General features: G+C 43.0%; 1 protein-coding gene across 1 annotated transcript in view; it reads left to right on the top strand.

Annotated features, from left to right (window-relative positions):
* MYO16 (myosin XVI) overlaps positions 1 to 13,018 on the top strand; it is a 2,821,299-nt gene that overhangs the window by 2,471,445 nt on the left and 336,836 nt on the right. Inside the window, exon 32 of the mRNA XM_086934162.1 lies at positions 3,713 to 4,906. Coding sequence (XP_086790288.1) covers positions 3,713 to 4,906 — 1,194 coding nt within the window. The remainder of the gene's footprint in view (positions 1 to 3,712; positions 4,907 to 13,018) is intronic.

The raw sequence follows: 13,018 nt of genomic DNA, 5'->3' as shown, positions 1-13,018 counted from the left end.
TCACGGACTTGTATTTCTTTAGCAACCACTGCATTTTCTTAAAGATCGAATGGCATTGTGTAATGCAGATCTAACTCTCTCTCCTGCTCCCTCCAGGGGTCCTCGGCGCTCTCTCTTAGTACAGTGATACCTGCTGCTGTCAGTGCCCGCACTCTCAAGGCGCTGCTGCTGCCCTCCGTGGGCTCTGCCTTCCGTCCCTGCAGCGCTGCAAACAAGTGGTCGTGGGGTGTCATCTCGAGGTTTTCTGGGCCATGGGGGTATTTATGTTATGTAAACTAAAGAGGTCATTGGGGCGTAGTGGAGGGCACTTACCTAAATACAAGAGGATTTGAGGCCACATGGGGGGGGGGGTAGTTTCCTGTTTCATGTTTGTTCGGTGCATGCTCAAACAGAGACTCCGTGCTTATGATTCTTTTTGGACCCAGGTGCAAAGTTGAACTAATACCCCCGTCTCAGTCATCAGGCAGGAACTAATCGAACTGCCTATTGTCAGCGCTGATGTGGCGCAGGTTTTCAGCACTAGCCTGGCAGATTATTGGAGGGTCTCTCACGCAGGTTTTCTGATTATGCAGCAGCCTTCATTCAGAGCCGGCAAATAAAAAGACACCCCATTTTAACTGTTAAGCGAGCAGTGAGGCAGAGCAAGCACAAAGGTTCCTATTATCATACAAAATGGGGGCGTCAACTTATTGACTTTCTTCCTGAAACCTTCATAATCAGATCCCTGAGTCACTTATTGTGGCATAATGTTTTAACATGGAAGACATATGTAATACCGATGAAGTACGTTGTCAAAGTGAAATTCCGCAATGCGCTCGACGGGTCTGTAAAGCAGACATTTGGAAACATTTGACCAGTGGCGTTAACCTTTTAATCCTAAAATTGAGATAGGGAAAGGCACGGCTGGGGCTGGAATTCCTTTCCCTTGAAACAGCTCTTAAAATAGCCCCCTCAGTCGCAATTACGCCAACCACGTTTTTTTCTGAGGGCGATTTCTACTCGCTCATCTTCCTGGTGCATGCCCCTCATGCAATTTGCCATCAACAAATACCTTATTATTTTGCAGCAGCCCTTTCTTGTCAGTTCACACACTCACTTGAAATTCAAAAGTACACAGTAGTGTGCAAAAGGACGTTAGTGCAAGCAGAACTTGGGTTATTATTTATTTCCCGGACAGATTCACTGCCTCATTCATGTTTGTACTGCACATGTCATTAGGACAGGCCAGGCAAAATATAGTGCAAAGCAACTAACCAATCACGGGACAAACAAGCACTGAAAATGCAATAGGACTCAGATTTACCTGAGACCTATTGCATTTTAAATAGAAGTGCCGCCATGAAAGAAAGCACGAACGGGAGGGGGTGGGGCGGGGGTGCTTGTGGTACACAAAGTTACAGACTGCGGGAGCGAACGGGGAGAGACAGGGGAAAAAAACGATATTACTCGTAAAGGGGCTGATAGACTCAGAAGAGGAAACATTATGTCATGCAAGTCTGGAGGGGGGACTACAACTTCCAAAACCAATCAAAATGTAGGCTTTTGTATTGCAGCCAATCAAATGCATGGTGGAAAATTAGGCGGAGCTTCCCCCACTATACTGAATACAGCATCCTCACAGAGACAGCGCATGCGCTGCCTAGGCGAAACCTAAAAAACGGAGAATTGCTTTGACTCCTTAATAGATGGTTTTATTCTTTTAGGACCATCAGATCTAGTAATATCCATCAGAGAGGGCGCTGGACTGGCAGTAATTAAGTTCACATCGACCGTTGTCGCATTTACTAGGACGCTAGTCTGAATTAATGATCCAGCGGAGGGTGAATCCTGTTCATCTGAGCTCTCACATGTAGAGTTGAGTTCAGGCAAATTTGCAGAGGATTCCTTGCCTGTCATCCGAGCCGCTTCTTTTGCTTCTTTGACCTAGAGCCGGTGAGTTTTAGCTTTAATACGAGTGTTCAACAGTTTGCCCATTTTCCCCCTTTATATTGTAAGTATATGCCCTGAGCAATCTCTCTCAGCCAGAGAGTTCAGATCAATATTGCTTACAACTGTCAGGGAAGGCTGTGAAAACTAATAAATCGGTTTCCTTCTACTATATAATTGGATACTGCAACTTGGGCTCACAGCTATGTATCAAAGCAAAGAATCATCCCTGCCAGTGCTAATGCTTCCAGGAAGAATGATTCAAGAATGTTTCAAGCCACTACAGTATCGGAAAATAGGTAGCAAGCAGGTGAGACTCCAGCGCGCTTTCCCTTTACTTTACTTTACTTCGCTCATAAGTCAAATTGGGCACACAAACGTTTTTTTTGCACGTGCTGTATGGTTCCCTTACAAAGTCCTGCCAAAGTCTGCAGTCCAATGACATGCGAATCAGGTGAATCAGATGAGCTAAGCAATCTACTGCTTGCCGCTTTGGCTGCTTTTCAAATTTGAGCAGAACCGAAGGAGGAAAACTGAAAAAACACAAATCCTCTACCTTACTGTAGAGGACTGCCTTACCGCTGCTTTTACTGTTACTGCTGTTCTTCAAAGTTCTTAGAACATCCACAATGCTATGTAGAGCTGCTTGCCGAAGTGTCATAATTCCAGAGCTTCCAGAGCTTTAGAACTCCTCTTCTTACTGCCACTGAGTTCCCCCAAAATCCAGAAACTGGAAATACTGTGCTTGAGCCAGAGGTATCGTAATCAGCATTAGAGAACACTGCTGGAGGGCGCCAATCGCTTTCCCACTTCTCACGAGCAGACTGATGGAAATGTCTACCGTGCTCAGAGAAAGCTACAGCCGCTGCTTATGCAGCTTACACCACTCTGCCATTCGCCCTCGCTACCTTTCACTTTTTCACTTTCTTTCCACTTGAACCCAGCAGCGATGCAGCCTCCTAGCTGTGGTAAAATCTGCTGTCTTGCTTGCTATTATTCTCCCTCGCCTTCGGGGAAAATGTAACTGCCACAGTTAAATCCAAATCAGCCACAGCCTCTCTCTCCTCACCTTCAACAGGCTCCGTCCGAACCCGCAGGGAAAGTACAAATGCATCCGTCCAAAACACTGAGACAGTTCAGACAGTTGAGGAGAAGGAAAGACCTCAAGAATCACATTACTCGAGCCAAGGCACACCGCAAGCCATCGCTCATCAGGACTCACAGAAGTGAAAACACCAGGGAAAACGCCAACCTGCCACTCGCCAGCGCACCAGGTCGATCCACCATTGCTGGTGGCGGGGCGGGGCAGAGATCACCTGCGGCTATGCGGAGGCGTGGAAATCCGCAGCCATCCCCTCCAACATAGCACCGACTGCAGATCTCACCAATGTTTGTGAATACCCATAAACCTAAATGTTTGTGATTGTTCAACAACCTTTGTGAGTTGACAGAACTAATAACACCCATTATTCCATCTCTGTGAGAAGATTTGTTTATGTAGGCATTCTGCCATGCTGTCAGAATTTCCATCAAAGCACATCTCATTTATGAGTCAAAACAACTACTATAATTCAATAAATTAATAATTCAATGTTACTCTTGTAGACACCAGTATATGCGCAAATATACCACACATAGATGTCAAAATATATGTGTGTTTTGAGTCCTATGTATTCAAACACCAACTGTAAGTACTGATAATTGCATTGAAGGTAAGGTGATTTAAAATATGAAATTATAGTTTGTGACATAGCATGCTTTAATAATAAATATATCTTTTCCCCAGTACTTTCACGGCAGAGACCCCACAGTGATGATTACAGCATCTTGAAAAAAAATCCTCCACCAAAGCCAAGGAGAAGTCCTAATACTAAGCTCACTGGTTCCTATGAAGAAATATCGGCCCTGAAATCCAGAGATGGAAAACACTGCTCCCTGGTAAATAGAGCTGTTCATAGGGAAATTGGCTTTATGCAAAGGGCAGCGTCTGCTGATGGGCCACACCATGGGATTATGAGTTTGTTTATGTCACAGGAAGATGATGAAACTGAGCCAGTGTATATTGAAATGGCTGGGCGTGGCAGGAAAGGCAGTCCCAATGAAGCTCAAAGCCCCGACCCAGGGGAATCAGTTTATGAGGAAATGAATTTTCTTCAGGAGGAGTGTGGAGCAGTACAATTGCCACAATTTACAGGATCCCCACCTTTGTTGACTGAGAGCACAAAAATGGTGACTGCTGAAGACTTTGAAGCAAACTGTCAACCAAGTACGGGAAATAAAGATCCTTGTGACATACCACCTCCATTTCCCAATTTACTTCCCCACAGGCCCCCACTCCTGGTGTTTCCTCCTACACCTGTGACTTGCTCTCCTGCATCTGATGAATCACCATTAACTCCACTGGAGGTGAAAAAGCTTCCTGTTTTAGAAACCAATTTGAACTACCCTATACCATCAGACATTTCAAGTCCTCTTTCCCCACAGTGTGCCAAATCTCAGAAGGGGGAAAGCGAACGATCCCTTTCACCCAGCTTGACTGTGTTTAGTGTCTCTGGAAAAGTGTCACCTCCATCAACTCCCCCACCCCCTCTTCCTCCACTGCCTCCTCCAGTGCCATCTTCAGCTTCCTATCGGCCTTCAACATATTTTACTTTTCCACCTGAAATTTCAAATGCAGTATTACAGAATCCAGGGAAAATGTTAACAAACACAGATATATTGAAATCATCTACAAAGACAAATGCAGTGCCACCTGAAGGGTCTTCTAACACTTCATCAAAACTACCTTCATCCTCCCCAGTGAAGATAGCAAGGATTGATCAGAGGAAATTACATTCTTGCTCACCATCGCCACTTCCATTCTGCCCCTCAAACTCAAGGAACCTGACAAGTCCTCTTGATGAGTTAACTACCTTATTCAGCTCTGGAAGAAGCCTGCTACGGAGGTCTGCAGCAGGGAGAAAAATACGAGAGCCTGAAGGTAACATTATTATAAAAATTATTTTTGTTGCTTGAAATGTATCCTTTGTCTTGCACAACAGCTAGAACCATCAAAAACATGCATTTTGTTGTAAATAAGTGTAGATGGATCACAGGATACTTATGGATAAGTTACAAGATAGGTTTACTAAGACACAGCAGAGCAGTACACCTTGCCAGCTGACCAGACCACCAACTGACAAGTGTGGAACCTTCAAGTACAAAGTAGAATGCACAAAGGTATACTGGGAGGCTTAAGAAGTGTAAACATAGAGAAAGGTCTAATGACCAAAGGTGGCCATGTTGGGAGGAGTATAAGTTTACTACACATCTTCCTCCTTTACATGGAAAAGAAGAAATAAAGAAACAAAACATAAGCAGAAAGCATGGGAGACCACAACAATTAACATCAAGACACATAGGAGATCTGGCCACCTTTGGTCATTAGACCTTTCTCTATGTTCACACCTCTTAAGCCTCTCAGTATACCTATGTGCATTCTACTTTGTTCCACACTTGTCAGTTGATTGTCTGGTCAGCTGGCGAGGTGTACTGATCTGCTGTGTCTTAATAAACCTATCTTGTAACTTATCCAGAAGTATCCTGTGATCCATCTACACTTATGTACAACACATTTATTGCCAGATGTGTTCTGGTATGAGATGTTACAGATATATCCTAGCAAATAGTAGGGACATTACCTGTGAGTATACAAGTCTTACCAATTGTACATGTTGTGGTTGTGGATAGTGGCTTATGTCCTAATTCATTGATTGTACATAATTATTGTCTGGTAATTAGGGTGATTTTACTAAATATCTCTTTTACTACGTATCACTACTGAAAGTACTCCCTGATAACAATGTATGATTGTATGATATGAGAATTAAATCGTCAACACTATCAGTTGTGAAGTAAACAATATCTTCCTCCAATTTGCAATTAGTGTAAATCTTTTCTAATATAATACATAATTATTGAACAGCGAAATTCATTCATTTTTTGGTATGCTTCGTGGTACGGTATTTTGATGTACCTTTTTTGTACCTTTTTTGACATCAGAGTTAATAATAAAAAGCATAACATTTCCAAATGTAATCATAGTGAATTTTGTAGACAATTAAAAAAACCTACTTGTGCTGCATTGTTTATAGGATTTTCAGAATTGAAATGGTAGTATCAGCAAACAAAAATGACTCAATATCTCAGATATGAATTCATTTATGAATGATGCATCACATAGTTGGCATTCCCGCTTCCAGAGCTATACCAAATGCCGTAATGTTTAATGGAACTTCTGCTACATTGGTTATCTGTGCTCAATAAATTGAACATTTGTAAAACATAATATCAATTGAGATGTTCAAGAGACATGAAATGTTTGATATTTGCTAAGCATACATTTTTAAAATAGCATCTTGGGTTGCCATGAAAAGATTGTTGTTATTTTACAAAGTTATATCTTCATGCACCTTATATAGTTCTACTACATAAGGATATCAGAACCAGTTAGAGGCAGAACTACAATATTAAACTGTTCTATAAAATGTAGCAATCAATTACCAGCAAATTATAGCTTAAGATCCAAGGCAAACTTAATATTATTTTGGAAAACAGGCACTTATGTTATACGACCACACATTTCCCTTATTGGTCAAGGAGAAATTTGCACATATGTAGTTCTTGGGGTGTTGTAAAGTCCGTACAGCTTTGTCATTTACTGGGTTGGCTCAGAGAAATGTTTAGCAGAGTCACTAAAACAAGCAAAGTTATCTTTCCCCAGTTATAGATTTGTTTCACTTTTAGAGGTTGTGTACATTTGGAGGATTTAAGGATCTGTAAAACATTAGTATTCGATTTACTTTCATTCATATTTCTAATATCTTGTACTTTATGATCTAAATGTAGCCATTTTGTGTTTCTTTCAATGCTGAGTTCTTTGGTAATTTGCTCATTTGTGCTTGATTCCCTCAGCAAAAATGTTCAAAAGGAAAATTGACCAAGTGTTACATCTCAGTTCTCCAACCAATAGTATGTATGCATAGCCCATATAGATCTTACAAAGCTTCCAAAATACATTACTTTCCATGCATAGTAAACATTCATATTGTTGTAGTAGTCCAAACTATTAATTATTTTAGGTAAACAGCATTTAAGTCTCTTTATAATAATTATTGACTCTTATAAGTAACTATTAAAGCCGGTATGCTCTGAAAGCACAATGTAGATGCCATGTAACCCATATCTATCATAATTAGCAAATGTTTAAATAGTTGTTATGATGTAATACTGATGTAACATAGTTAAAGAATGTTGAAGTAGGTATTTTCCTGGAGTTACTGACATTAGAGCTTCTTTGAGACCCTCTCATTCAGCTCATTATTGCCAAATCAAGCTACAGTCACTTACCCCATGTGATATCAACCTCTCCATCTGTGTTGACAAGCTTTTGTTATGTTTGCAGTAGAATGACATGTATACCTTTGCCAGGCAGCTTTCAGTAAATGCATGCCCATATTGGCAAAATAGACTGAAATTTCTCAACGTGGCAGACTTAGAACGAATAGAAGTAAGTCATCCGTTTGAACATATCAGGTTGGGTTTTTCAGTGCCCTCTCTTTTTACATTATGATATCTAACGTCCACAATAGAAGAAGATATTTTGTTAGTTTGCTTGAAGTTTAAAAGTATGAACTTCACACCTACGTTGGCAATATTTGCAATTGGGGCTTTTGAAAGAAAGGCTGAATGCATCTAATAAGGATACTGATATTAATCTAATAATGATGTTTAAGAAAAGCACTGTGCTGAGACCTTTGGTCAATTGTACTTAGGTCAGTTCCAATTCATTCTGTGTTTTTTGCACACAGACTGTTTTTGGATTTCATCTGAGTTTTGCCTGATGTGTAACTGTTGTGACTGATGCGTAAGTGGCAGGACTCTTGATTCTCTTGGAATGGCTGTGAGTGCAGAAATAGAGGCATGGAAGAGACTTCAGTCCTCAACACCTGCACTTTCATCTACTGAATTCTGATTTTCTTAGGAGGGATCCCAAAATGCAAACTCCCTTTGCATTTTCCATAGACTTTTTTAACCAGTGCTACCACAAAAAATGCGCAACAGAATTACACCAATTTTGTCAGGAAGCTAGATTTTGGATCAGAAAGTGCGTTTTTGTGATTTGGTGTAAATCCATTTAGCAGGTTTCTAGATATTAAGTCTGAAAATATTTGTATATCCAGATGCTTGGGTTCAAAGGACATTCACAATTTTAAAAATACAGCTTTCTGATTAGCCCAAGACTCTTCTTCCCGTGAGCCAATTTGCTCCCATGGGAGACACGCTCCCGCTGGGCCGAGCACTCTGATTGGCTGACTGCAACATTAAGTAAAATGTTTAATTCAGCTATTATAGGGCTCAGGGACTTATCCCTCTGACCTGTGTTTGATTTTAAAAAAAAAACATTAGGGGGGCAAGTGAGGGGTATTCTGCCCTCTAGTTCCTGTGTGGAGGGTCCCAGGGGAACCGTCCTGGGGCCAAAATATTTATTTTTTTAAAAACCTCTCTGTGTTTTATTAAAATAAAAATGTACCCCAGGGCGGGCCTGGGGTCTTTAATAATATATTTCTGAGGAGAGCCATTAGTGGAGCCTACCCTCTAAAGCTAGTGAGGGCCTCAGGGACCCCATTCACTGGGACCAAATACTAAGTTAAGAAGAGGATGGGACACCCTCCATCAGCCTTAAGGAGGCCTGTTGTGTGGCGGTTTAAGGTGAATTTTTCCGATTCATGCCCTTATATATGTACAATTCACATTGCCCTTATAGAGGCATAGAAATCAAGTCCTTATTTAGGCATAGCCCATGCTACCCAAATACAGGCATGGCTACTTCCACCTGTACCAAACATCACAAAAACGTCTTGGAAAACCAGCTGAAGCAGTCAGGGACTTCCCCTTGCTTGAATATTGATTTGTCCAAGAACTCAGTTACTTACAAAGAACAACTATTCCCTAGGGGTTCTTTCCTGACGTTCATATGCCCGACTTTACATCAAACTGTGGCATTCCTAAACACCTTCAAGGTATACATATACCTTCACTTGCTCAAGCAAGATGATCTCGGAGCAGTTCAAAGACCTATTTGCCCGACACAGCTCGCTACAGTAAGTGCATAAGGAAGCCGACTCTCCAGCTGACGCACTGATAAGTAAGCTGTCCTTCTCCTGCAGAGAATCCAGCTCCAGTGTTTCTGGCTCCCCTTGCGGGGTGTTGGGAAATCGAGTCCCGAGACAGAGATACTAGACCTCCTTCATTTTAACAAGGTATGGAGCTGATTAGAACCTAGAGAAACCTTTGATAGATTCTTGGCAAAAACTAAACCTATGCTACATAATACTTACTTCTTCCCTTGTACTAGACTTAGGTTAGGTACATTGGGGTAGGCATATTTTAGAATCACCAGTTGAGTATTTTAGTCAATGTTATTTATGTATGTATTTATTTATGGTTTAGAAACCATAAAATGCTATTGCAGTATTATTTTATAATACTATTCTCGCTGTACACATTATACTTTGCAGTCTTCATAACAATTGTAGCAGTTAACCTCTCTTGCATGAGAAAGAAGACAGTTCAATAAAGCCTTTTTATTGAAAACGTCCATCTCACTATTTCTCTGCAACCCTGTAGAAACGAAGCATGCACACTTGATTGAGTGAAATACTTATCAATTGTTTCCGAGACTCTCAGAGATATATTCTTATTCTTGGCAAGCAAAGTTTATGCGGCTGTCAGAAACAAATTCCTTCTTGTGTATTCCAGAAAGTTTCTAGTGACCTCTGAGTTAGCTGGCATACACACAATTAAATTCGGTATATTTAATAGAGACCTAGTTGACCTCAGCCCTACGTCAAATATATAGGATATATTATTCCAATGCGCAGAGCCTAAATGGAATATAGGAACTACACTACAGGACCTAGGGACCCTAGCCAAAGGCCGTGAATGCCATGGAGTTGACTGCCTATGGAGGGCTGACCACAGGGCCTGGCCATGCATGGAAGTGAGTTGGCTTTACATTTTATAATAAAATATTACTTTATGTTAAAAAAAAGCCCTAGAAATTCACAGAAAAAAGCTTAAAGTGATCTTTTAGTTAGTTGAAAAGTTTGGTGCCAATTTAATGTTCAAAACCACTAAACCACTGACGGACACGTTTCGCCACTCCGGCTTTGTCAATGTCAGTTTGTAAATCCAAACACGATAATCAATATTCAGATTTAGTTCTAAATGTATAGTAAGACAAGTAGTGTTTTATGGATGCAGCCTTGCATGAGCCTTCACTCGCTCTGTAATGTTATTTAATATCCTCCTCCTTCGGGAGTAAATGCCCATCTAGGGTGGTATAATGAAGGGATACGAGTTGCGATACGAGTTGTGATATAAATGTTATGAAATATTATGAATTCTTACAAAAACATCGATTCCGACTAAAATTGATATATGCAACTGTCCATAACATCATGAGGATATAATGTATTTTGTTGATTGATTATTTTAAATCTTTATTTCCAATGGTGTTACAACAGACTCTAAGATGGCCGCCATGGAATTGTAACATTATACTTGAACTAGGCCTTCTTCTATGTCTACCACTTGTTTAATGCACCTTTTTCACTTTAAAAGTGATGGTGTTTGAATTTACAAACTGACATTCACAAAGCCGGAGTGGTGAAACGCATACGTGGTGGGGCACTCCGGTCCGATCCTATCCTGAAAGTCTCTGCGTTTTTCATCAAGCAGGGGCCGAGTAAAAAGGGGGGTCCCAAAACGTGTTTTCCCCATGCAATTTCCCAAAGTAACCTTTAATCGCAGCTACAGCCCGAACTACTGAACGGAATTACACCAAATTTGGCAGAAAGGTAGACCTTGGTTCAGAGTCGTGCCTTTTAGTTAAATGGTGTAAATCCGTTCAGAAGTTCCTGAGAAAATCAAAATTAAAATCACATATATATCTATGGCCACACAGGATCCGTGCACCTTGCCGAGCCCGAGCTGTATGCTAATTGGATGTCAACACTCCAAACCAGGAAGTGTTGGCAGCCATCTTGCGCCTCAGTAGAACCGAGGCACAAGAAACCTAAGAAAAAAACGTGAAAAACACGAAAAGGGGGCATGGTGGAAACACCCTGATCCCCTAGGCCCAGAAGGACCCTCAAGTCCCCCTCCAAAAGTTTTTTTTTTTTTAAATTGGCAAAATCTGCGCAGGGTACACGGGTCCTGCCGATAAAAAAAAAAATGAAAAGCGGTCTCCAGCACTTCGATGCTAATTAGCCTCTGGGCGGCGAAGTCCTGGGGGCATGTTGAAAATAAAGTGTGAGGGGCACAAATCTCCCCCACACTGCCCCAGGGACCCCCGCCCCTGCGCCAAAGTATGAATAATTGCAGGGGGCACATGACCCCCCGCAGCCTCGGGGACCGCCACCCCCTGAGGCCTAATAGTTTAATGTTGGGGGGCCTCTAAGGCCCCCCTGAGCCTCGGGGACCTCCACCCCTGGGGCTCGACTTAATCAACATTGCGGGGGGCAAACAGTCCCCCACGAAGCCCCGGGGACAGGGAAACCTGCTCTCACTTCAATGAAGCAAAGCAGATTGCTTTTCCACATGGGGAGCAGCATGTTAGCTGCTCCCCATGTGGAAAAGCAATGCAGCTCCCGCAGGACACAGGGAGCCGGCTGGGACCGTCGGGGGATTGGGGACCCCCTCACGATCCCCAACCGAGAGGGCCAGCTCCGGGAGTGGGGTCCCCGGGTCAACAAGTGGCCCGGGTGGGGGGTCACGTGGCCCCTCTCCCCAACAGTTTAAAAAAAAAAGGAAAAGGCCATGCCCTGGGGGATGGGGTCCCTTTGGTTGATTAAGGCCTCGAGAGGGGGGCCACGCAGCCCCCTTCCACAATTTTTACATAAAAAAAATTAGGGGGCAGGCCCTGGGGGATAGGGTCCCCAGGGCCAAAAAAGTAGAAAAAGAAGGGGGGCTACACAGCCCCCCTTTTTAAAAAAAAAAGAAAAAAGACCGGCATTGCGCCGGAGGCCACGCTCCATCCTTTGATCACTCTACAAATGTGCCTTCTGGCACATTTGCAGAGGGGGAATGAATTCCCATTGCATATTGGGGGTCCCTGGGGGCCAACTAGCCGACTAGGAACCTCCAGGATACGCCAGGGGGCTGCGTTGCAGAGAGGTGTTCTGAGGCCACGCACCTTTTTATACATCTCTGCAACGCAGCTCTATGGTGCTTACTGGAGGTAGCTGGTGGGCTAGTTGCACCCCAGGGACCGTCAGTATTCAAGGGGAGTTATTCCCCCAACTTAAAACGTGCCATGCAGCACAGTGGTGAAGGGAGAGGGCGGGCCTGTTTGCAAACACACCCAGTGGTGCGGTTTAAGTTGGGGAATTAATTCCTTGTCAATCCTGAAGGTCCCTGAGGGCCAACTAGCCCACCAGGTACCTCCAGTAAGCGCCACGGAGCTGCATTGCAGAATGTTATAAAAAGGGGCATGGCCTCTGAACACTTCTCTGCAACGCAACCCCCGCGCATACTGGAGGTACCTGGTGACTAGTCGGACCCCAGGGACCAACAGGATTGAGGAGGAATTATTCTCTAACTTAAAACGTGCCACAGGGCGTGTTGTCACCTCAGGCCACACCCCCTTCTTTCACCACTGTGCAAACGCGCCCTGTGGCACGTTCTAAGTTGGGGGATTAATTCTCTTTTAATACTGAGGGTTCCTGAGGGCCAAATAGCCCAAAAGTTATCGCCAGTATGCGCCAGGGAGCTGAGTTGCAGACAGGTGTTCAGAGGCCTTGCCCCTTTTTACACCTCTCTGCAACGCAGCTGTGTGGCGCTTATTGGAGGTACCCAACTTAATAACGCGCCACAGGTCGTGTTTGCACAGTGTTGAAGGGAGGGGATGGTGTAGTAAAGTGGCTCTATATCTACTGGACTGAAGTAAAATCAGCCGAACTACAATTTCTGATTTACTCACTTGTTATTGGGAGAGACCTCAGTGCTGCATCTTTGAGCCCAGTACTTGAATTTCCTTCCATAGGCCAAC

This window comes from Lissotriton vulgaris, chromosome 8 (genome assembly GCF_964263255.1).
Source record: "Lissotriton vulgaris chromosome 8, aLisVul1.2, whole genome shotgun sequence".
Lineage (NCBI taxonomy): Eukaryota > Metazoa > Chordata > Amphibia > Caudata > Salamandridae > Lissotriton > Lissotriton vulgaris.
Note: the sequence above shows the minus strand (reverse complement) of the source record. Positions and strands in the feature narration are given on the sequence as shown.